This window comes from Babylonia areolata, chromosome 1, assembly GCF_041734735.1.
Source record: "Babylonia areolata isolate BAREFJ2019XMU chromosome 1, ASM4173473v1, whole genome shotgun sequence".
Lineage (NCBI taxonomy): Eukaryota > Metazoa > Mollusca > Gastropoda > Neogastropoda > Buccinidae > Babylonia > Babylonia areolata.
In genome coordinates, this window is record NC_134876.1 from 92,716,916 (window position 1) to 92,743,561 (window position 26,646).

Consider the following 26,646-nt stretch of genomic DNA (forward strand, 5'->3'; position numbering starts at 1 on the left):
ATACAAATATGTGTCGAACAGGGGTGTATGCAGGCTGTGTCTAGCAACGTGAAAATGATGTAACCAGCCCAGTTCAGAAAGCTGTGAACTGAAGCCACTGTCAACATGATTGAAACTGCAGCTGCTTCACTGTCAGTGGCAGCACTGGCAGCCATTGCTCTCCCTGTGGTGCTGGTGCTAGCACTGATGGTGTGTCTCTCCTGCTTCAAGAGAAAGGCGGCTGGTGGATTCAGTGTAAGTTTCAGTGTAAGTTTCTCATTTTGCTTGAAAAGTCTTGTATACATATTATATATATGTTGACATGTGTAATTTGGCTTTTTCTCACCCCCAAGTATTTGTTTCAAAATGTGTGTGTGTGTGTGTGTGTGTGTGTGTGTGTGTGTGAAAGTATCATATGTTGATGTATTTGCGTTAAAGATTGTTCTGAGTTTGCTTTCCAGTTTAGTAAAGCTGCAAATGCATTAAATCCATTGCCTGTGCATACATTTACTTCAGTTGCTGCTTGGTTTTTCAGAACATTTTTCTTTCTCTGTATCTGGCAAAGAATAAAGGGAATTGAATGTTTCTTCTTTTCTTTTTTTTTCTTTTTTTCTTTTTTTCTTGCCTGACCTGCCCTAGACCTTTCACTGTTTCAGTTGGAATAGTCAAACATTTTAAAAGAATCTCCCAGAGTTCTGGAATCATACTTTAAATGTTCATCAGTTTCAAAGCACTTTCCAGTTACAAGTATAACCCCATCCACTTTTCCAGAGGCTTTTTTATATTATGATTTATGCTGTCAGTCATGGAGTCATTTGTTATGCAACACTTGTGCTTGCAGTTTCTCTGCTTTGCCATGTTTCTGTAACACTGCAATAACCAGCAGGATGCTCTAAAGTGGCTTGGCGTTGGAAAGGAAACAGCTGTGGTACATGATGTGTACTTGTGGCCATGCACATATGTATAATGTATACATCATGTATATGGTTATTTCTATTTCATTTTAATGGAAACTCTGTGTGTGTGTGTGTCTCTCTCTGTCTCTCTCTTGTCTCTGTCTCTCTGTCTGTCTCTCTCTCTTCTCTCCCCTCCCCACTCTCTCACACTCTCTCTCTCTCTCTCTCTCTCTCTCCCTCTCTCTCTCTCTCTGTGCTGTATATCTTGTTAATTTTTGTGCATTCATTAGTTTCCTCTCTGTGTGTAGACATGTTGGAAAGTTTTAACTGGATGATAATGTTTTTGTGTAGATTTGTATTTTGTGAGATACTGTTGCTGAAACTTAAAAGTTGCACATTATTTCTATGTTTCACTCCATGAATGAAATTTGCTTTGTCACTTATTTGCATTGATGTCATAGGATTCTGCCACTTCCAGCCCAGTTCAGGTAGTAGTTGCACACTTAACCCATCAGTGCCATTTACTGTTAACTGTTTAAAAGAGTTAACTATCTTTTGCATGGACAGATTTTGTGATTGCTAATGAATTACCTCTGATCTGCACCAGTCTGACAAATCTTTGAGGGGAAACCAACCAACCAGAATGATATGCAGTATACCATACAGATAAAGAATGATACTTTATGGCTGTTTTAATATTTGGTTAATAGAACTGGATATAACATGTTATTATGTCTGTGCATAGTTTGACTAGTTGTACATGTTCCATGTGTTATCAATTGGGTATGCTGTGGTGCCTCATTATCATTGTTTTTATGATGATCCCTACATTATCACAGAGGGAGGAAGAGAGAAGAGAATATATCCAGTGTGAATGTGCAATGTGTGTGTGTGTGTGTGTGTGTGTGTGTGCGCGCGCGCGCGCGTGTGCGCAGAGAAAGAGAGAGAGTCTGCTTTTCATCAATCTCGGTGGAACAAAGTAAATTTGTGTTTCACAATTTCCAGGTCCAGGACTGTTGGACTTGACAATGCTTCTGTTTAGTTTAAAATCTAACAGACATTATCCTCTTCCAGTTCCACCATGCACTTCCTGGGGATGTTTTTCTTTACTTTTTTTTTTTTTTTTGCATTACTATTATGCAGTGTTGTGGGGGGAAAAAAACAACAGGATTCATCAGACATCTCTCCATCTCTTTGGTGAATGCAGATAGGTGTCATTCCGGTTCTGTTCCAGGTTGCACAAGAGATAAAATCTGTTGATATTATAAGAGTGAGGTATGAGACCTTTCCATTATGTTCACTAGTATATGTCACTGTGTGGGGCATTGTCTGTTTTTACTGGCTCACACTCACAGTAGTTGGGGTAGCTAGGATGGTGGATTCATGTTTTGTATGGCAATATTTTAAAGTTGATATGTGTACATTATTTAGAGTTGTTTTTTTGTTTTCATTTCTCTCTTTCTCTTTTTTTTAAATTTTTTTTATTTTTTATTATTATTTTTTTTTAGGGTTGCAATTTCTTTGGCTGTAGTATACAAGGGACTTGGGGGATCATGATTTTTTTTTTTTTAATTGTTCATTTGGTTATTTTATTTGTGCTTTCAGTCCTTGTTTATCTTATTTATATTTTCCTGATGATCAGCTCTTTCCGAAATCTATGGATTTGCACAGTTTGCTTTGTCCTTTCCAGTTGCTGTCTGATCTCTTATGTTTGAGCATAACCCTTCTTCTAACGGCCTTTTTGAAATGGAAAAAAATGTGAGAGGGGATGGTACTGGTGTGAGTGTGTATGTGTGTGTGTGTGAGAGAGAGAGAGAGAGACAGAGACAGAGAGACAGAGAGGGGGGGGGGAGAAAGAGAAACAGTTTCAAGGAGCTCTTGTCTAAGTTGATATGAAATGTATTTTTGTTATCAATGGCCATGGCCTTATTAATTTGTAATAAAAATGAATATCTATTGCGATGTGCATGAAAAGGGTGCGCATGTGAGTGAGTGGATGTGTCTGCAATATGATAGATATGCTAAAATATGCATACATGTATATAGTGTATGAGAATGTATGAAGCTGGAACATGAAAACATGTAGGATCAATAGATTTCCTTCTCTGTGTGGGCATATTATATATCATATGTATATATCATATATGTGTGTGTATATATATATAGATAGATAGATAGATAGATATAGATATAGATAGATATATATTGTTTTTTTGATAGTCATTTACTACTTGAATGTCAGTACTATGTAGCTATTGTATACTGTGCTATATGTATATATATATATATATATATATATGTATATATGATATGCATGATGAATACAAAAAATGGTATATGAATTATAAATTATATAATCCTAAAAGAATATTTTGTAGGAAGTGTTTCATATTGTCTGATTCAGATTGTTCCTGATATTGTTGAGTGTTGTATGTATATGAATTATTGTATGTCATATTTATGTATTTTTATGCAAATTTTACAAAATTCTTATGCATATGACCAAGTATGAAATTCCAAGCACAAAAAAGCCAATATGTGTAAGATTTTTTTGTTTGTCATACATTGTACACACACACGCACACGCACACACACGCGCACACACGCACGAACACGCACACACACACGCACGCACACACATACACACACACACACACACACACACACACGTACACACACGTACACTCACACACACATGCGATACATGCACACAAAAAATCACACACAATTATTTTCTTGATTCTTATGTCTGCTATCATCTTTTCTTTGAATATACATTGACCAACATGTAAGTTTTTTTGGTTACAAAATAATGTGTTTTTTTTAACTAGTTATTTTGTTAGTTTGTTTTCATCATGTATGTATTTTCATAATTTTGTGTCTATTTTTTATTATATGCTGCTCTTTTTTTTCTTTTTCTTTTTTGTTACAAAATAATGTTTTTTTTTAAACTAGTTATTTTGTTAGTTTGTTTTCATCATCTATGTATTTTCATAATTTTGTGTCTATTTTTTATTATATGCTGCTCATTTCTAGGCTGGCTGGTTCCCTTACAGTCCCAGGGTTGAATGTTCACAAACAGCAAATGAATCATCAGGCCACAATAAAACTATAAATCCTCATGTGCAGTGTTGATAAGGGCTCCAAACATAGTAAAACTGTGACTAACCAGGCCATTGGCACTTGATACTTCAGTTACATACATATCATTGGTCTTCTCTTCACCTCTGACTTTGTTTTGTTACGGTTGTAACATATTTGATATGGCATAAAGTGAAAAGAGAAAATAGTTAACCACTGATGATGATGTTTGTGAATTTAGTGGAAAAGTAAGAATTTAAAGTGCATATCAGTTTATGGAAGTGTGGGTGTTTTTTTTGTGGGTTTTTTTAGAGACAGACAAATAGAGATTAGCAATTGTGTGTGTGTATGTTTGATTGGGGAGTGGTGGTGAGGATATCGTTATGATTTTTATCTTTGGTTTCATCATGCATTATGATTTAGTTCAAGATGAAGTAATAAGCCCAGAAGCACACAGCAGTACAAAGTTGTGATTTTATCACATCACTTTCTATTCAGTTGATGTGCTCCACCTTCATGTTACTTAAGTCTATCACTGTCTCTGTGTCTCTGTCTCTCTCTCTGTCTCTCTCTCTCTCTCTCTCTGTCACAATACATTGGGGTTGTTCTTAATAATGGATGTTAAAACAGGAGTCCCCACTCCTATTGTCACAGGCAGAAAAGCCTTAACAACAAACCATTCAGAATTCTCTGTCTGTCTGTTCCTGTCTGTCCCACTCTCTTTCTTCCTTTTTTCCTTCCTTTCTGTGTTTGCAAGAATGAAAAGTGACAATTGAAAATTAGCATGATTTTGCAACCTGCTAACCGTAACTTAACATGCATGTGCATACACTAGATGCTTGTAGGAGATCTTCTGTAAAAAAAAAAAATTTAAATTTTTTTTAAAAAAGAAGAAGAAAAAAGAACAGATAAAATCTTGGCATTATCATGGCCATACCTGCAAGGAAAAAAGTTCACAGTCTGTTTTACTATCCTCTGATCATTTTGTGCAGTACATTCTTTAGGAATGATGATTATTCTGTACTTTTTTTTTTTTTTCAAAATGTAAATTTTTATCTGAATATGATGAAAATCAAAGAATGTATATGTATTTCTCTTTTTTCAAAGAGTGTATATGTAGCTGATATTTCCACAGAACTTCAGCAACAGTTCCGAGACCAACAATGCCGACAGTGGGCACGTCAACAACTCGTACACTGTGGACGTTGAAGACACCAATGTGGATGATGCAAACACTGCATCCGTCAGCATCGAACCCTTGCCTGACATTACTGCCAAGCTGAAACGTCCCCAGTGTCCACTGCGCCCTCGGATCAGCGGTGCAGAAAAGACTCCATCAGACACCTCCTTGAAACTGATCGGTAGGATTTCCAGTGCCAGCTTTTTGAGTGGAATTGACGGGCGCAATAGCCGAGTGGTTAAAGCGTTGGACTGTCAATCTGAGGGTCCCGGGTTCGAATCACGGTGACGGCGCCTGGTGGGTAAAGGGTGGAGATTTTTACGATCTCCCAGGTCAGCATAAGTGCAGACCTGCTAGTGCCTGAACCCCCTTCGTGTGTATATGCAAGCAGAAGATCAAACACGCACGTTAAAGATCCTGTAATCCATGTCCGCGTTCGGTGGGTTATGGAAACAAAAATGTACCCAGCATGTACACCCCCGAAAACGGAGTATGGCTGCCTACATGGCGGGGTAAAAACGGTCATACACGTAAAAGCCCACTCGTGTGCATACGAGTGAACGCAGAAGAAGAAGAGTGGAATTATTTGCTTGATGATTTGGTTCTGTTCCTTTTAAGTGGAGAGTAGTATCGTTTGCATATTGATTGCATTGAAAGTCTTCTGGTTAGTTTTATAAATGTGGTTTGTTACTGATTGTTTTGAAATGTCATTGATCAAGGGGAAGAGCTGCGGGAGGAGGGGGGGGGGTGGGCGGGGGGGGGTGCAGGGTTGAGACTGTGTGAATTTAGATTAAGTACAACCATATGCATGTGTGTTTTTATAACCAGAAACAGTTTCGTACACACCAACTCAGGATTGTTTTATCATTAGATAATGAAGGAAAAGCAGAGTTCTTGTTCTGCTTTCTGGACAGCGCTCCCACATTCTGTGCGTGGGCTTGACGCTTATGACAGTTTTAACCCCAGCACTGAGGCAGCTGAACTCCATTTTTAGAGTATGTGCATATATTTTAATTAGTACAAATGAAATATAAACATGTATTTTATACAGTGTATAACTGAATTCAATGTGACACAATGTGTAGTAGATATATATATATATATATATATAGTGCTGATTTTTCTTTTTCTGATAATTTCTTGTTGCAGTGGCACATCAGCCTTTCCCTCGCAGTCAGCTTGTCTACCTCAAAGAACTGGGCTCTGGCTGGTTTGGAAAGGTGAGGTTTGTTTGCTGTGCTGTACATTTTATAGTTCAGTGTAGTTGTGGCAGTGTAGTTACTGTTCATGCAGGCATGTGTGGGTGTCTTCACTTGTGACTGTGCGTGTGACTGTGTATGTATTTGTTTGACCATGTGAATCTGACTTTTGTTCGCTCGTGGATGTAAGCTTTCATGTGGTTGTGGATGTGTGTGTGTGTGTGTGTGTGTGTGTGTGTGTGTGTGTTGTCCATTTCTCCTCTTTCTCTTCTGCTTCTTCCTGTCACATATCTTTATTCTGTTCTTTTTCATCTCTGTTTTTAATCCCTCTTCCCTTGTATTTATAAATTGTTTACGTTACCCATAGTTGGAAAAGGGCATATCCCTCAGCTTTGTTGCTGCTGATAATGATATCTTTATGGTCTGTTCATTCTGGTTAATGATTTTGGACTTGTAAGCAGTTGTTGTTGTTTTTTTGTGTGTGTGGTTTTTAGTTAGTTTTTTTGTTGTTGTTGTTGTTGTTTCTGTCTACAATCATGACAAAAAATGTACAGACTAAAGGAAACAAAATGAGAAGGAAGCAGATAGGGAGATACAGACAAGAACTAAAGGATAGACTTGAAGACAACCATAAACAGCCCATTTGGTATTGTACTGCATTGGTTTTATCAAAATATATTTCTCTGTGTGATGTTCAGGCTGCTCTCTTTGGAAAGAGCTGCTTCTTCTGCGTTCACTCGTATGCACACGAGTGGGCTTTTATATGTATGACCGTTTTTACCCTGCCATATAGGCAGCCATACTCCGTTTTCGGGGGTGTGCATGCTGGGTTTGTTCTTGTTTCCATAACCCACCGAACGCTGACATGGATTACAGTATCTTTAACATGCGTATTTGATCTTCTGCTTGCATATACACACGAAGGGGGTTCAGACACTAGCAGGTCTGCACATATGTTGACCTGGGAGATCGTAAAAATCTCCACCCTTTACCCACCAGGTGCCGTCACCGTGATTCGAACCCGGGACCCTCAGATTGAAAGTCCAACGCTTTAATCACTCGGCTATTGCGCCCGTCTTTGGAAGGAGCATGACGCCAAGGTGCAGAGCCACTCCTGTTTTTTTTCTGCCTGCAAGTGTATTTGTTTTACTATCAAAGTAGATTTTCCTTCAGAAGTTTGCCAGGGACAGCCCTTTTGTAGCTGGTGGGTTCTTTTTCATGCTGCACACGGGACCTCGGCTTATCGTTCCATCCCAGTGACTAGTGTTTTCATGTGAAGTGGTGAGTGACCGGTGTGTGGTTGGTACAGGTGATAGAGTCAGAAGCCGAGAAGATTGCAACAGGCATGGCACGGAGCAAGGTGGTGGTGAAGATGCTGAAGGACGATGCCAGCAAGGAGGAGCAGCAGTTCTTCTTTGAGGAGGTGGCCCCCTTCAGGTTGGAATTATTTGTTGTTGTTCTTGTTGTTTTTGTTGTTTTCTTCTTCTTCTGTGTTCACTCGTATGCACACGAGTGGGTTTTACGTGTATGACCATTTTTACCCCGCCATGTAGGCAGCCATACTCCGTTTTTCGGGGGTGTGCATGCTGGGTATGTTCTTGTTTCCATAACCCACCGAACGCTGACATGGATTACAGGATCTTTAACGTGCGTATTTGATCTTCTGCTTGCATATACACACGAAGGGGGTTCAGGCACTAGCAGGTCTGCACATATGTTGACCTGGGAGATCGTAAAAATCTCCACCCTTTACCCACCAGGCGCCGTCACCATGATTTGAACCCGGGACCCTCAGATTGACAGTCCAACGCTTTAACCATTCGGCTATTGCGCCCGTGTTTTTGTTGTCGTTCGTGTTGGTTTTGTTGTCATGCTTGTTGTTTTTGTTTGACCTTTGTTGTTGTTTGTTTCAGTTTTGAAATTTTAAGTGAGAAGAGGCTAGTAACATTCTGCGATAAATGAAACAAGAGCAGTGTGTTGGGTTGTGTTTGTGTTTTCCTTGTTTCTTTTGGGGGGAAGTCAGTGTTTGTTTTTTCATTGTTTCTTTTCCCCTTCATGTTTTTTTTTTGTTTGTTTTTTTTCTAATACATTTAGGTCTATTAATTTGTGTTCCAATTTTTTTTTGTTTAGCTGCAGCTATTGTTTTTGAAAAACAAATTTTTTTCTGGCTTCACTCTTTGCTGCTTCACTTTTCATTTTCCAAGTGCTTTAATGTGATTGGATTAGTAAAAAAACAAAAAACAAACAAAAAACAAAAAGTGACATTGAATGTATTTGCTTTCTTCTGCACGGTGGGTTTGAAAGATTTTAATGTCACGTGCATTGTGCCTCAGCTATTTGCAAGAGAGAGAGAAAGAGAGGAAGGGAGAGAGAGAGAGAGAGAGACTGAATGGCACATACTGCATGAACCTAATGAAAAAGAAATCATGATCAAGAAGTAATGATTTACCTTATCTCAACCAAGTAATAAGGAATGACGTTTTGTGCCACAGAGAGCTGGAACACCCCAACATTATGCGTGTCCTGGGCCAGTGCACAGAGATCAACCCCATGCTGATGATCATGGAGTATGCTGCCTTTGTGAGTTGGAACTGCCAGTTGTATTGTGTGCAACATTCAGCACTAGATAAAAAAAAAAAAAAATAAATAAAGTAAAAAAAACACCTCTTAAAATGATTCTGTGTGACATACCACTATACGGCTCTAGATTCAAAAAAGAGAAAAATTAAAGTGAAAAACTTTGGAAATAATTGTACATTGTGAATTTATAACAGTTTCAGTTTCTGGTAAGTGTTACAGGTGTATGGACTGATCCATGTTAAACCAAGTTTTCTCTCTATAAAAAAAAAACCCCCAGACTTTTTTCATGCAAGCACACCCACATCCACCCACATGCATGCATGCACATACACACACGCGTGCACGCACACACACACGCACGCATACATGTATGCACACCCAACTTCCACACATACAGATATGTGTACATTTAATATATATTTGTGCGTGCACATGCGCAAAATATAGTCATACGCACAGCCTTTGAGCTTTAAAAAGAAATGCATGAAAACACTTCTTTTTTAGATAATTGATTTTGTTTGCTTTATTTCCAGTCTGATTCACAAAAAAAAAACCTTATCTAACTCTACACAGAATACACCTTTAGTCTTAGTTACCAGCTTTGAATTGGTTTGTAATCTAAATTTGTGATCAGCATGAAAGCTTTTGACTCAGTTTGTGTATGTTAACATTGACCGACTTTGGTCATCAGTGGCGTTTTGATTTGTGGGTGAATACAGGGTACCCTGAAACAATACCTGCGTAACCATCGCCATGAGCAGGCCACACTGATTCACAAAAACCGACTGATCCAGTTTGCCATGGATGCTTCAAAGGGACTGGCTTGTTTGCATGAACATGACTACCTGCATAGGTAACGTGTGTGTGTGTGTGTGGGAGCGGGGGGTGCATATATATATATATTTATGCGTTAGTGTGTGTGTGCCATACACACATTTGTCTGTGTCTGCATAAGCATATGTGTGAGTGTACAGCTTGTGTGTGTCTGTGTGTGTGTGTGTGGACAGAAAAGGAGAAAAAAAAAGAACGCAGTGTGTTGTGTGGGTGCAGTGTGTCATCTCATTTTGATAGTACACCAACCTGAAATATGTTATCACTTTCATCCTTTTCTGTCTCAGTTCCTTTCCCATCTCAGTTTTGCATGCACATGTATATATGTTGGGGTTTTTTGTTGTTGTTTTTTTGTTGTTGTTTTTTTCTCCCTCTCTTTCCACCTCCCACACTGAGAATCAAATGTGGACTGCTTACAGAGACTTAGCGGCCAGAAACTGCCTTGTGATGGGCGATCACACCTTGAAGATTGGGGACTACGGCATAGCTGAGGATCTCTTCAAGGTAAATAATCCACATTGTTGCTGTTGCTGTTGTTGTTTGAATTGTTTTGTTTTTTAAATTTTTTCATTTGTTTGTTTCTTTGTACATTTCTTGATAAGCTCTCACCAGTGGATGCAAATTCATGACTAGACGATACTGTTTATGATCATTGTTGTCATTTACTCCTTTCACTCTTTTGTCATTTTTATTTCATTTGTTCAAGAAGTACAGTGTGTGACAATGTCTTCAGAGCAGTTCACACTGATGCAAAAGTTAGAGAAATACACGCACACACGCACGCGCGCACACGCACGCACGCACGCACGCACGCACACACGCACGCACGCACGCACAGGCAAACTTTCACATGCACATTCACATCCACTTATACACATGCATTCAAAGACAAAACACACATACACACTCACACACATATGAGTACATATTTTCTCCTCTTCTCTGTTTCATATATTATTTATGCTACACTTTAAGTTTAACTATTTTATAACACACAGTGCAATACTTCGATTATTTTATAACCCACCACCATCATATGCCTAAAAATAGTTTAGGTCTTTGAGATCTGAGTGGCAAATGAAATATCACACCAACAGATGTGTCTCTAGCTTTTCTTTCTCTCATTCTGTCTTGTTGTGAACACACCCGTACAAACACTTATGCACACACACTTGCTCATAATACATGCACAAGCACACACACACACACACACACACACACACACACACACACACACACACACACACACACACACACACACACACACACACACACACACACACACACACACACACACACACACACTCACAGACACACACAAACACACACACACACACACACTCACACACTCACACACACATACTCACACTCACACACACACACACACACACACACACACACACAATTCTGTTATTGCCCCTGTTCTATTTCAGATCTTGTTTAATGACACCAACACTTATCAAAAGGCATGATCCTAGCGCAATACACAGGTGATATATTTATGTGGATGAAATCCATAAAAGAGGGATTTAAACTTTATTAAGAAAATATACCAAAGAGAAACAGATAAATGAATATATTGTCGATTGTGGTCTTACATCATCAGCAGAAAAAAACACACACATCATGCTTTTTAACAATAGTAATGATCCAGAAGAGTTACCAACATTTAAAATGAAGAAAGCTGAACCTGCTTGTCCATTTTCTAGGCATCAGCCATCTGTGTAAATCTGTAAATGATCACGATATCTATTCTGGAGGTGTAATTGGACTTCCATTGCTGTGACATTCGGGTTTTCATTCTTTTTAATGTCTGTATGATTGATATCAAACTTTGCTTTGCTCATCTCCCAAATGGGGCATGGAATTACTGTGGCGTAAAGAATCACTCACTCACTCATTCCCTCGACCGCTGGGGTCGTTGGGGGGACATGAGGAAGATGTCATAGCTCGCCACGCCGTTCTGTTGGCAGCTGTCGTGAGGAGATCTGGCATCGTCATTTTGGTCCATTCCTTGATGTTGTCAGACCAGCTCTTTTTCTGCCGCCCCCGTCTGCGCCCTCCCTCTACAGTCCCTTGCAGGATGGTTTTGGAGAGGGTGTTATGTCGTATGACGTGACCAAACCATGCCATCTTCCGTCGTTTGACAGTCGCCAGCAGTGGTTCTTGGGGCCCAACAAGGTTGCTGACCAGGTTCCGCACACAGTCGTTGGTCTTGTGCTCCTTGTAGGAGATGTGTAGTAGTCTCCTCAAGCATCCTTGATGTGTAGTAGTCTCCTAAAGAATGACATTCTGAAATCACGGACATGTTTCTTTCAGGAGGACTACATGTCTTCAGGGAACGACTTGTTGCCCATCCGCTGGATGGCTCCTGAAACGCTGAGGCAGGAGAATGGCAAGTGGGTGTCAGCCGATTGCTCCAAGGCATCTGATATCTGGTGAGTTCCCTTTCTCTCTGTAGAAAAGGGACTGTTCTGAAACAATTTAAAGACAGTTTGCACAAAATTATATCATGAATAACTTGAATGTGTTACATGTAAAACAAAGAACTTAGGAAGCAGACAAACGTGGCTTGAAGATTCCAGAAGTTAACTGTCAAGAAAGTAGGCGGAAAATGTGACATGTTTTGTGTTGGGTATTTTGAATTTTAATCAAACTGTGGATAAAAACTATCCCCAGCATTAATCCATCAGGTGCTGCTGCCAGGATTCGAACACAGATCCTTTAGATTGAAGCTCCAGTACTCTAGCCACTCAACTGTTGGGCCCGTCAGAAATAAATACTGTTCATTTCATTTGCTTCTGTTTGTTTTGTTTGTACATTGATGATCTGTGAAACTCAGGATGCTTCCTTATACCAGTCAAACTCTTTTGTCAGTGGATTTAAATGATGCAGTCTTGGCATATACCAGTCAAACTCTTTCACTGACATTGAAATGATGCAACCTCACAGGTTTCTAGGTGTATGCCAGTCAAACTCTTTTGTTGATAGACAGAAACAGTGCAACCTTGCAGGTTTCTAGGGGTATGCCAGTCAAACTCTTTTGTTGATAGACAGAAACAGTGCAACCTTGCAGGTTTCTAGGTGTATGCCAATTAAACTCTTTTGTTGATAGACAGAAACAGTGCAACCTTGCAGGTTTCTAGGGGTATGCCAGTCAAACTCTTTTGTTGATAGACAGAAACAGTGCAACCTTGCAGGTTTCTAGGTGTATGCCAATTAAATTATTTCATTGATAGATTGAAATGATGCAACCTTGCAAGAAATCTCAGCAAATGAAAGAATAACCACATGAGGAGCTTGGTCAAGACTCTTGTGGGCCCCCAAGAACCCCTTCTGTCAAGTGTCAAATGACGAAAGCTGGCTTGACACAACACCCTCTTAAAAACCATCCTGCAAGGTACTGTGGAAGAGGATGGAATCACTGGTGACAACGCAAGAGCTGGTCTGACAACATGAAGAACTGGACGGGGATTACCTTCCCGCATCTTCTCTTGTCAGCCACCAACAGACCAGTGTGGAGGGGTTTGTCCGTCTCTCCAGGCCTCATGTGCACCCTGACGACTCCCATGTTGAAGGACTGATGATGATGGTGATGATTACCTTGCAGGTCTCTGGGGGTGTTGCTGTGGGAGATAACCTCTCTGGGTGAGCGGCCCTACAGCATGCTGACGGACGAGGCTGTGCTGCAAGGAGTGATCATGGACAAAGACATCCGCCTGCCTGAACCCGACATAGGGATTCCCAACAAAGACCGGCTGTGAGTGGGATGGGCCGCTTCCTGTTTCTGTCTGTCTGGGCTTGATGTCTGTCTGTCTGTCTGTCTGCAATAATGCACAGCTGTAAGTTATTGTCTGAGCAGAAAAGCTGCTTTAAATCAACACGGACAACATTCAGATTGACTGAGGCAATGTGTCTGAGAATTTAGCCGAGTAGAGAAGTGATCTTTCAGCGGTTTTGTGTAATATTTTTCACCTATTCAGAGATATTCTAAAATGTGCTGTTGTTGTTTGGTTTTTCCTTTTCTTCTGCCTGCATTTAAAAAAGTTGTTACAGGTTCTGTGTAGTATTGGTTGATTAATTTTACTTGATATTGCAGTTACTTTATCATTTCATTGCTTGATTTTGAAATTATGCAGTAATTTTTCAGCAGAAATATCACTGGTTAGAAATGGAAGAAATAGTCTGGGAACTGATTCAGCCATTATATGTAGTGACAGCCAGCATAAAAGGTAGACGTTGAAGAAAATGAAACGTAGTTTGACATGAATTTGATGAAAAGAATGGACTGGGAAGTGAACATTGCACATGTTGTATGCTCACAGATACGAGGTCATGAGATTCTGCTGGATGGATCCATCAGAGCGCTTGGAAGTGGACAAGGTCTACAAGCTCCTAGAGCAGATCGCCAGCAAGACCCCAGAGAATGGCACAGCTGGTGAAGACCTCACCTTTGAGGCAAAGTGGGACCACCTGATACCCAACCAGCGCCATGAGTCCATAGACAGCACTGCTGACCAACAGGAATCGGACTCGAGTGATGATTCCAACCTCCTGGACAGTTTGTCCGATCCCAATTCTCTGGAAGATTTGAGCACAGACCTTCAGGCTGGTGCTGCCCCTCAAGCGCCCCCTAGGGCATCTAGAAGGAAGCTGTCTGTCCGTGCAGTCACCATTCCCAAATCGGATGACATGTCTGAAGAGGTGCCAGCTGCAGATAAGAAGCGGGGGAGGGAAAAATCACCTGTGCCGAAGATAAATGTCATAGATGAGGCAGGCCAGCAAACAGAGGTGGTTCCGCAGCCTGAAGAGTCAGAAAAAGCTGAGAAATTAAAGGAACCAAGTTCTCCAAGCACAGAATTCACCAAGTTTACTTCTCACAGTACCGATGAGGAAGCCGGCGAAGAAACCCCAAACGTGTCTCAGATTATGGTTGGTGCATCTTCCCTTGACAAAGCTCTGCCAGAGGGAGGCGATGTCCAGCCCGATGCCTTGTCCAAAGTTAAAAAGACTCTAGAGGATGAAAGCCTCAGTTTCAGCACTCCAGACAAGCCCGAGGCCCAGACCAAAACCAGGAAAACTAGCACTCCTGTAGTCAAAGATGCGTCATCGCCATCACCATCTTCCTCGTTGTCTGGGGGTGACTCCTCAGCAACGTTCCTCACAGCTGCTAGTTCACCCAGTTCACCTGGCAACCTGACTGATGCCTATGCCACAGCCAGTGATGGTACACTGGTGATAGAAAAAACCATATCCCAGTTCTCAGATTTTTCTGGTTCAGGGGATTTCTCTGGGGACAGTGGTGCAGATTTTGGACCCTTTGATATGACTGCGGTCCCATCTGTCTTTCAGGATTCCAGCAAGTCGGAGGAAGAGTCCCGCAGTGCTAAGGAGTCAGATCCCTTTTCATCGGCCTCCAGCTTTAACAAAACCCCTTTTACAGATGATGGTGGTTCCATCGCCAAAAATGACAGTTTTGGTGAATTTACAAATGGTTCTGTAGGGGATAAAAACAGCAGCATAAATCCTAAAGATTCTACTGCCCCTTCTGCGTCAACAACGATGGCAGCAGATGAGTTTTTCAGCTTTGTTAGCGAGTCCCCAGATGCAAGCTCCAAACCCCTAAGTGATGAAGCAACTTCAGCTCCAGCGAGTAAACCTGCCAAGCAAGAAGCTGACCCATTTGTCAGCTTTGGAACTGACTTCTCTTCCCTCAGTTCATTAAACACCCCAAAGGCTGCTGAGAGTGTAAACCAAGAGCAGGTATTCCCCAGCTTAAACTCAGAGCTCTCCTCCCTGGATTCTCTGAAAACAGATGCAACCCTTACTCCTGGAGCTGATCCACAAAGTGACATTTTTGATTTCGGCAAAACAGTGCCACCTCAAGAGTCTGAAAATAAAGGAGAATCTGCCACAGATAAAGAGTCACAGAAAACGGCATCTGGCCAGGCAGGCTTTAGTTTCGATTTGATCAGCTCCCTTCCTGCTGCAGAGGGAGAGAGTGGAAAAAGCAGTGCAGGGAAAGAGAGTGCTGAGCTCACCTCTGATCTGTTTGGAAATTTCTCCAGCATTCCATTGGACAGCAGCTCTGTTGGTAAGCCGTTGGCATCAGACAGTGGAAACACAGGTGGTAACCAACCCCCAGATCTGTTTGATTTGGGAAGCTCGGGTCCCAGCACCCACGACAACAGTTTTGAAGTGGTGCAGTCCCAGGAGGCGTCCATGTCTTCCAGCACCTTTTCGGACTTTGACATTCTGAGCAGCTTCACCTCCTCCGGCCCTGCACCCACGGCCTCGCCTTCCAATCCCTTTGCTGGCACTGGAGGTGTTCCAGAGTTTGCTGCAGCCCCACCTGCTGCCGGACCTCCTGCTCCAGCCGAGAAGGTAGGTAACAGCACTGATGATGATGCCAGTGTAACGCTTACTGAGGAAATCAGATGTGAAGGCGTAAGCTTTGACAATTCAAAATCTTTTAACAACACAAACAGCAGTAAACTTGACACATGTAAAGAACCTTTAGGGAAGGTAGAAACATGTCCAACCAGTACTTTGAACAAGAGCGTGAGTGGTGAGGAAAATGTTCCGCCAGCTACTGCTGAGCCAGACTCGCCCAAAGGCATATTAAAGACCAGGTTGAGTGAGACGTCAGCTCCAGACCCGGCTTCCAAAGACATTGCCCGTTGCGTTTCTGTAGAGTCCAGTACCCCTGCTCCATCAGAGGCTGGTTCTGTGGATGTGAGGTTAGAAGATGTGTATGAATGGGATGACTTCATGGGAGAGCCCTTGGTAGGTAAAGAGCGCACTTCACCCCAGCCTGACTCCCCCAAAGAGAGCTTTGACATGCCTGACTGGACACTAGACATGGACTCTGAGAGTGTGCGCAGCGGTTGCAGCCTGCGCTCTCAGCGCTCCAGTCTTCAGAGGGAGGTGGTGGGCTCTGACAGTCACAGTGCTGGGTCTGCAGACACACCCTATGCTGGCTCCTCTGGGTCAGACAGTGAGGTAACCCTGCATGGCTGGATCTGCCTCACCCCGTAAATCCCACATACTTCTTGACCTGGCTAACAGGACCTGAAAAGCTAACCTGTAACACCACACAATCATGTTCCACTGGCTGAATGATGAGCACTAATTCCGCACAAATGAAACAGTGTAGTATGAAGTATATTGATGTACAAAGTATAATTGATCAGACTCAGAGGGCAGCTGTAGCCCGTCTGTATTTAATCTGCCTCAGAATCTGAAAGCCTGCCTCTCCTCAGCAGTGCATGCAGATCTGTACTGAAATACAGCATCATTTTCAAGTTTTTTTGAGAATGGAGAGAAGACCGCACACACTAACAGCTTCTGGGACATGCCAATGTTTTGAAAATCTCCAAGTGGATTATTACCATTCCTAATCTCATATGTCTGGCAGCATGTCATCATATATCATGTGCATCAGCAGTCTTACGTTTGGATATGTGTATATTCATGTATCGGCTTTCCATCTGTAGCCTCAGCAAGTTGAGCTGAAATGAGCGCTTACCCCCTTCTCCCCCTTTCCCCACCCCTCCCCCTTTCCAAACAACTCCCCTGATTTTCGAACTCCAGTATGATGCATGCTATGTTCTTTTAAATCACTGGCATGATCAGTCTTGGAATGTTGGCAGCATGCTAACCATACTAGTTCTGTCTCAGGTCAGGAGGTGGTAGAAAGAGAAATCCTGAACTATCAAGAAACTAAAATAAAACAAGAGGCAAGGCCTTCAAGACTCACTTGTGATAAATTAAGTCCCCTTGCATTAATTACAGAGTAATTTCCCTTCTTTACTATCTGCACCAAAATGTTTGCAAAATAAATAAATTCCATGCTTAGCAAAAGAAGTTCCCGTTTGAACAAAAAATGATAATAATGACTGCTCTTGTTGTTGTGTCAGAATATGAGATCAAAGTGCCAAGTTTAGAGAATGCAAAAAATATAAATTATTAAATATAACAGTAAATGCAGTTTGCATATAATTAGGCTTCTTTTTTTAATTTTTTTGTGCCCATCCCAGAGGTGCAATATTGTTTTAAACAAGATGACTGGAAAGAACTGAATTTTTCCTATTTTTATGCCTAATTTGGTGTCAACTGACAAAGTATTTGCAGAGAAAATGTCAATGTTAAAGTTTACCACGGACACACAGACACATGGACACACACACACACACACACACACACACACACACAGACAACCGAACACCGGGTTAAAACATAGACTCACTTTGTTTACACAAGTGAGTCAATGAATAGAAAAAGCTTTGAAAAGTAAAGAAGCCACATATTATCCACACAATACAAGTGGCACATCTGTGCAAAGAACTGTTTTGATTCATTCTTTGGGAAGTCCAGATTTAGACCATTATCCTTTTTTCAGTAAAAACATTCTGGTTTGTCATTGTCAAATTCTTTGGAGTATGCAGTAAAATTCATCCACAATGATAGTTTGTGTAGAAGTAACCAAAGCATTTTGATGTCATTGTCAAATTCTTTGGAGTATGCAGTAAAATTCATCGACAGTGATAGTTTGTGTAGAAGTAACCAAAGCATTTTGATGTCATAAAGTGAAACATCACTTTGATTCACTGCCTTAGATGCTTTTTACTAGAGTTTGTGTTGGCATGAATGTACCTCATGTGTTAGTAGGTATTGTTTGATTCTGTAAGGCAGTATTGTACCATGTCTAAAGACAAAACTGCACACATGATTGCCATTGTGGCTTGGGCCGGATGCTGAAGTAATATTAAGATGTGAAGTAGATTCAGTAATCTGTTGAATTTAAAGATATCAGTTGTGCATGCTCTTGGATTGGTCTGTCTGCAAAATCTCTTCTCGTTTTTTGTTGTTGCAAAATTATAACACTGTGCCTTATATAACCTACATTCAGCATCCTTTACACCAACATTATTCACCTTATCTGCAATCTTTAAAAAGTCTGTGTTTTTTTTGGGTTTTTTCTGACATCATACATCACAACTGAACTCTTCACCTCACCTTAGGTGAAAGGAAACAATCAAGTGTTTATTTTCCATGATAAGGTTTAAAGTCAGAGTTTAGCATATTGGCTCAGTTTTATCAAAATTGTTTATGCTCTGTGCAGTGAGTTGTTATATTATTTTTGTCCATCAAAGTTGTGATATTCATACATCTTTGGGCAAAAAAAAAAAAAAAAATTATATATATATATATATATATATATATATATATATGGACATAGGAATGTCCAAAGTGCAATAAGTGCATCTTTTTACATTACTTGTCAAGATTATTAGCACAGATGGAAATTGTCCACACAAAAAAGTTGGTTAGAGGACAGGCAGAACAGATTACAGTAGACAGATGGAGAGACTGGTGGACATTTCACACATGTTACATAGGATTTTTTAAAAACAAAAACTAACAAGCAAACAAACAATCATTTCAACATTATTATTATAATATTAACATTTAATTTCATCCTTTCATCCCATTAAGGGTGTGGAAAATAACAAAATGCACAACAATCAGTAACTAAAAAAAGAAAAAAAATGATATACACATCTGCACAAGTATCCCAGTGATACACATACACACCACCACCACCACCACCACCACCGCCACCATTCTTACATATATCTACATTCATATAAGATTGAACTAAAGTATATATTAGGTAGTTTCCACTGGTTTGTTTAATGCATTTTTGGTGAAATCTGTTTTAGCAGACTTTTTAGAAATATATTTACATGTAGATGTACATAGGTGGGTATTACAACCTTTAATGTAGATTTTATGCTGTTTTATTATCATAATTATTATCTATTATAGAACAGAAGACTTTTCAGTGGATTAAGTGTGATGGCTTTCTGTTTGTTCTGTAGTTGCTGTTTAGTTGTTGTTTTTTTTATAAAATAAAAGAATCTGGATAAACAGAAATTTTGATGATCAAATATTCATTAATCTAATGATAATAAAAAGAACTTCTTAATCATTCTTAATTTTCATTTCAGTTTGTGGAAAAAAAAAATCAACACATTGAATATTGAGCTCAGCAATACTTAAAGACACATAGTACTTCCATGTTGATGCCTTAAAAAAAGTTTATCATTTCATACAGATCTGTTGAACATAGCAGTATTGATGCATTAAAGTTTATCACTTCATACAGATTTCTTGATTCTGGTGTTCACTGTTGATTTATGGTGCATGAAAAATATTTTTTTAAATACTTATTTGTGTAACTGCTTCCTTCAGGGATCTCAGGATGACGTGCTGGTGGTGAGCGGTTCCACAGATCCAAGCAAACCGTCCGGGTCAGCCCTCCTGGACTTCACTGCGTTCGAGTCCTCCACTACGGATGCTTCAAAACCGGAGGAAGAGAACACAGGGAAAACAGCCACTGATGCTAATACCACCTCGTCCTTGATTGATTTCTGAGTTTTGACTGAATCTGCTCTTCAGGAAAGGGGTTTGAGATTGTATTCAAGGCATTTGAGTGTGGGAAAAGGTGGTGGTGTATTGTGCAATGGTATGGGGAGTTGAAAGTGGCAAAGTTTGGATTTGGTTGTTTGGAAGAGCTGTGGATGGTTTCTTGCCTGGTGTCTTTTGTATTATGTGTGGTCACTGCACAAAGATAATGAAATCACTATCCGTATAAATATCAAATGTATGAAGGTGATAAAAATCACTATCTGTTTAACTGTATATATGACAACTACACAAATCCAAATGTTGTTATGAATATTGTAATGAATATACAGCATTAGCCATAAATATATACACAGCTTTAGCAATAAGAGGTTTTGTGGCCTTGCTTCAACAGTGAATTTTGGTGTGTTTACAAATCGTACTGTTAACAAGGGTTTATTCAGTTCTTCCATGATGTGGTTGGAGTTAGTCTCATTTTTTTTAGTCAAATCATGCTGCTCCTGTCGCATTAACAGTTTGGTCCTGGTAACATGATGTGGTTGGATGCGAGCATGTGATTTACAGTACATAAAAGTACACAGATGTTGCTATGTTGACTGCTGGAATTTCAAGTAACTTTTTGAAAAGATGGAGGTTAGTTGTGTTATAGGGAGATGTGAGGGGTTTTTTTTTTTCTGTTGTTTTTTTTCGTTTCTTTTTCTCATTGACTCAGATGTTCTTGATTCTTTTTTTTTTTCGCGTGTATAAATTTTTGTTGTTACTATTTTGTTTTGTTTTTTGAATTATTTCTCTGTTATTTTGTTAATCCATAATTAGAAGTTTGGGATTTAACTTGTTTTCTTCCATTTTTCAACAGAGAGGAGAAGTGTTCTTCGTGAGCATCAAGTATGGTGTCAACAAAGTTCTTCACCAAACTGCCTTTTTATACTTTGAAATAGATATATATATATATTGTTAAAAATATTGTGCCTTTCAGTTTAATGAATTTGGTTGTAAATGTTTTTCAGTGCTGTTTTTGTTGATATTTGAGCATGTCACAAAATTTGTTTTGAAGATTTCACACAAAAGAGAGATTGCACAGCAACAGTTTTTAGTTCAGTCCGGCCCAGTTGAATGAAATCCTGTTCCGTGTTGTGTTTTGCAGCAGTTACATAGGTTGTGAAAGTTAGTATTTTTATACCGGTATACTGAACTGCACAATGGTCATGTTCATTGTCATAATCAGACGATATGCAAAATGTTTTTTTTTGTGTGTGTGTTTATAGATTGTAGTTTTGATAAAGTGACAGTGTAAATTGCTTGTAGCATGTGTGTGTTTGTGTGTGTGTGTGTTTAAATACATGAAGTGCATTGCTGTGTTTTGTTTTCCTTTTTTGTTTTAAATACTAGACTCAAACTTGTGATTATTTTCACTACATCAAGATATTGGGAAGACACTCTCTGTTTTTGTTTACTCGATGCTTGTTTGCTTGTTGTTTTTTTTTACTCTGACAGTAGTGAATTTGAAAAACAATACTTTATGTGGAAGTATTATATTTGGCTGTGCGCATCTATTTCTCAATGGACAGCAATTTCTTAGGAACTGGTGGACTGATTTTGATGCAGTTTGGACATGGGATACAAAATTTCAAAAATCTACCTAAACTTCTGATCAGTTTGATTGTGACTGTAGAACTTTCAGAATCAAAGTCAAAGGTATGATTTTTAGTAAGTGCTTACTTTCTAGAAAATATTTGAAGGACACTGATGAATTTTGAGAAACAGGAACACAGCAAAAATTCTTGACAGAGTCGTTTATCTTGACAAGAATCCTAAGTTGATGATTTTTCCCAGCAAGGACTATTGTTTTGTAGCAAACTTACTTTTTGGATGCATTGTGGATTGATAGAATGTATAAATACACATATATTATTTTGGATCAGTGAACACTTTTTTAAAAAATTGTATTTCAAAGAGATTATTACAGCCCAAGTGAAAATCTTAATATACATGTGTATCGTAGAAACTGAGAAAAGAATATATATGAATATACTGCTCAGCCGTCTGATTTTTTTTCCCTGGCCTGGTCTTAGTATTCTGAAATTTTCATTTTGAGTTGACATCATTTGAGTTTGACTGATATGTTCAGATGGTTTATATGTATGTCTTGATTTAATCTTTATCACACTATCACACAAAAAAGGAGAAAATCTTTATTACTTAACAAAATAACCGATGGCAGCTGTCAGAGAATCAAAATTTTTAATGTATCTGTTGACTGTTGTCTTGCAGTAAACCTAGCTCATCACAGAAAGAAGTTGTTATGGATACCCATCTTTTTTTATATGTCAAAAGATTCAAGATCACTAAGAAAGTTTTCACTTAATGTTTTGTGTATGTCCATTTGTGTGTGTGTGTGCATGTGTGTGCGCACACGTGTGTGTGCGTGTTCAATGTATTTTGCAAAACTCTTCAGTGGTACTAACTGACCAAAATGACATGGGCAAAAGTAAATAAAATCCTCTGTGTTGAAAATGACACTGTCAATAAAAGGAAGGGGAGAATGTTTTGGTTACTAAAAAAAATTAAGAAATGAAATATATATATTTATATATCTGTATATATTTATATGTAGGATGGAAATACATCTTTCACTGGGTTTACAAATTTAAAAATATATTGGAGTGTACAGACTAAAGTACATTGTAAAATACACTGATTCATCACAGTGAAAACACCATTCACGAACCTTTAAAACATGTGATCAAATCACTTTCATTTTTTCTCTTTAAACTTTTCTATTTCATTTTTAATTTTCAACACTTAAAGAACTGTGCTAATTGTGATTATAAATGTACTTAACTAAAAGCTGAATAACAAAATCTGTGAACTGCTGTTCTTCTGCTTCATATCCATTTTTGTGACATTGTTGTTATTCTTTGCCTTCTTCAGCCTACATATCACTATTTATGCTGGGACTGGATGTAGTAGAAAGAATTATCTTTGGTGCAACATATACATGTTGAATATGTCATCACAGAAAAAGTGTTAAACTTAATCTGAACTGTATGTCCAGTTTATATAAATGTACTTGCATTGTGCTTAAAAAAAATAACCAGCACCATTTTTTGTGTGCCCTGTAACACTGTTGAAGAAAAAACAGCATGGTCAAGCAGATGCTACTTTCGTTTTGTTTTCTGTGCCTACAACACTGTATTCCCTTTTTCACCGATGCCTTAAGATTATGTCATCTCATTAAAATCCTGACAGTTTTGACACTGCTGAACAAAACCTGTGATCAAATTATTGTGAAAAAAAAAAGTCTGTGTCAAAGAGAGAGGAGAATGTTGGAGATATGTTTGGATCAATAAGGCTCGCATCTGTTCTTGTGTATTAAAAAAGACACATTTAACATCCCTCCCCTGCCTTTCTCCTCCTCCCTCCAGATCCTAGTATTCTGAACAGTCAGGTTAATTAATGCAAGTTATTTTCAATGTTCCTAGTATTCCAAGCAGTCAGATAAATACAAGTTATCTGTTCCATGGCCTATTCTCATGGTGAGTTATCTCTTTTCAAGCCCTGCTCTTTTGGTGACCTCATTTTCAATCTTCCTCCGCTGCTGTGCTTAGGGTAAGTTCTGTCAACATCTTTGGTGTTGGCAGATTCAAGGGGGACTGTTGCTGGAGGGACATGGTGGCTTTCTCTACTCTGGGGTGGATTGCTCACTCGGTCTGGTGCCATGACAAATTGATTATTGTTGTCAGTTGGGGGCTCAATAGGTGATGTTCTAAATACATTAAATCAGATCAGGTACCAATGAACACCACCAAAGTGGCTCAGCAGCAGTGCAGGGTCTCTTCTGGTGTGTGACCTCCGGGCAGTCTAGCATCAATAGTCCTCAGTGGACTGCCAATGCTGGGACTGTGACTGTTGAACCTGGATGTGGCCGTGTATGGGAAACTCAGAATGAGTGGCTTGGGGGTATTGTCACTGAAATGGTGCAGATGATGGGGCAGCAAAAAAACAAACACGAAAAAAGATATCTTCAGTGTAGAGATTCATTTTTCTTGTCTTTTTTGGTGCTGGTTTTTGTTTGTTTGTTGTTGTTGTTTTCTGGCTCTCTCTTTTGAATTTTTTTTTTTTTTTTTTTTTAATCAGCAAAAGTATATTTGAAGTCAGAAAAGCTGCCATTACCAATGAGTATGAGGAGCAGAAGATGGAAAGGAAGATTTACTCATGGATTGTCTTATGTTGAGATTGGATCCATGTGTCATCTTTTCATATGTTGGAACACTAAATAGCAAGAAAATGGTTGAGAGAGAGAGTCTGTGTGTGTATGTGTGCTTGAGATTCTAAAACTTGTAAAAGTCAATTAGCAATACTTGTTTCCCTTTGCTTAAACATCAAATCTTGTTTTGATTACATGTTGTTGATTTATGAAGTAGTATCAGTAATTGTTGTGACAAGATAACTTACAATACACTTTTTCTTTTTTTTACAGTTGTTCATTGGTTGTAACACTTGTATATTCTTGTTGATAATTAACCTCATGTCAATCATTTATGTCAATGGACATGTCAGCATAAATCAGACATGACACAGATTTGAAGCTGTGATATGGTTGTTTTGAATGCTGCTGTGTTTTCCACTCTTTTTTCATAAATTGCAGTTCAGAGTTTTTGTTTCTTGTTGAGACTGTTGATTGTTGATTTATACTCAATTTGAAATTAGCAAATTCATAATGGCATACTGTAATTTTTGTTCAGTTGATTTTTTTTTTTTTTTTTTTCATTTTGCATTCTTCTTCTATGCTTTCTCTTTAGATACTGGTCATTCACAGGTTCTCCTTTAGTAGTGAATGAAAGCTTCAGGTTTATTAAAAGGAAAAAGAATATATTTGGAAAAAAAAGTTGTCAGAGGAAATTGAGTTGATTATCAAAAAAAAACCTTAACATAGTTTTAAAAGGTCTTCTTCCATTATTCTTTCAGCTTTAACTAATGTTTTTATTTTGAAAAAAGTGTTGCCATTGTATTCAGATAAGCTTTTCTAGACATGCTCAGGTTCGACTGGCAGTTGTGTTGACGATGAATTTAATGAGGTTTAACTGAACATTATAAGAAGCAGATGCATTGTGTATGGCAGAAAAAAAAATTGTCTCCCGAGGTGAATGTTTCTCTAAAGTTCAATCACAGATCCATCATTGGATTTTGTGTCGAGTGCTTTTAGCTTAATCTGGTGGACTGTACCGTCCATGTCCCTTTATGACAGTATTTCACAGAGCAGCTGAGTTTAGTACACATGCAAACTTAGGTGTGTGCACACCCACACCTTTAAGACCAATATTTAATGGAGCAACCAAATGTAACGCACACACACTCTCCTCCTCTCCCCACCCCACCTCGCCTACCATACCTCAAATACAGGAGAAAGATAAACTAGCTGTAAACATACTTCAGCATGACTTTGTTTTTGAACTGTATAGTGAGAAAAGTTTGTCCACGGCTTTCTTCTAAAATGGCTTTGTTTTTGAACTGTATTGAGAGAAAAGTTTGTCCACAGCTTTCTTCTAAATAGCTTTGTTTTTTAACTGTATTGAGAGAAAAGTTTGTCCACAGCTTTCTTCTAAAATAGCTTTGTTTTTGAACTGTATTGAGAGAAAAGTTTGTCCAAAGTCGTCTTCTAAATATACCTGTCCGCTAAAGGGTATTAGTCCCTTTATTTACAAATTGGTCAAGCGCTTACTTTAATATGACCTTGTATCTTGAAAAACAAGGTTTTTGCAAAGCAGGATATTTTTTTCTCTGTTTGATGTGAAGGTGCACTTCTTGCACGTAGAAGTGTGTGGGTGTGTGTGTGTCTTCCTGTTGTGAATAAATCCAGTTTGACTCTTTTTACCATTCCACAGATGTATTCCTTAAAACCTGTATTTTGTACCTGAGTGCCTGTATATTCATATTTTGTGACATATAATGTAGCCAGATGTACAGAGGCAGTAATTCACTACGCATCAACTCGTACAGTGTGACAACACCATATATATCCAGTGATTATGTTTATTATTCCCACTTTACTACTTGTATTTCAGTTACTATTGTAACACTGTGGTTGTTAACTTCATGTTACTGGTTTTGATTCAGCAGCTCCAATACAAGCATACTGCTATTTTGATTGGAATGATAGTTGAGCATAATGTAAACCTTTATCAATAAAACAAAGCCAAAAACATTCTGTGTACATTTGTTTTTATTACTGAGGTGCAGTGAGTGTACATTTGTTTTTATTACTGTGGTGCAGTGAGTGTACGTTTGTTTTTATTACTGTGGTGCAGTGATCGAGAAAATGCGACAGTAAGTTGATCGAGAGTATTTTATCCCTCTCTCTGTACCTCTTTTGCTAGGTCTCTCTCTCTCTCTCTCTCTCTCACACACACACACACACACACACACACACAGAGGATCATATTTATTGTCAGATTAACATATTATACTG

General features: G+C 39.0%; 1 protein-coding gene across 4 annotated transcripts in view; it reads left to right on the forward strand.

Moving 5' to 3' along the window:
• LOC143289216 (uncharacterized) overlaps window positions 1-26,384 on the forward strand; it is a 28,427-nt gene extending 2,043 nt beyond the window's left edge. For 3 of the 4 annotated variants that reach the window (XM_076598169.1, XM_076598175.1, XM_076598184.1), the window contains exons 2-12: window positions 22-246; window positions 5,092-5,317; window positions 6,286-6,356; window positions 7,645-7,772; window positions 8,828-8,915; window positions 9,635-9,768; window positions 10,166-10,250; window positions 12,066-12,184; window positions 13,357-13,506; window positions 14,072-16,130; window positions 20,004-26,384. In XM_076598169.1, coding sequence (XP_076454284.1) covers window positions 106-246; window positions 5,092-5,317; window positions 6,286-6,356; window positions 7,645-7,772; window positions 8,828-8,915; window positions 9,635-9,768; window positions 10,166-10,250; window positions 12,066-12,184; window positions 13,357-13,506; window positions 14,072-16,130; window positions 20,004-20,186 — 3,384 coding nt within the window. In that variant the 5' untranslated portion in view covers window positions 22-105 and the 3' untranslated portion in view covers window positions 20,187-26,384. The remainder of the gene's footprint in view (window positions 1-21; window positions 247-5,091; window positions 5,318-6,285; window positions 6,357-7,644; window positions 7,773-8,827; window positions 8,916-9,634; window positions 9,769-10,165; window positions 10,251-12,065; window positions 12,185-13,356; window positions 13,507-14,071; window positions 16,131-20,003) is intronic. The other variant, XM_076598193.1, reaches the window with a different exon arrangement.
• Window positions 26,385-26,646: the final 262 nt, after the last annotated feature.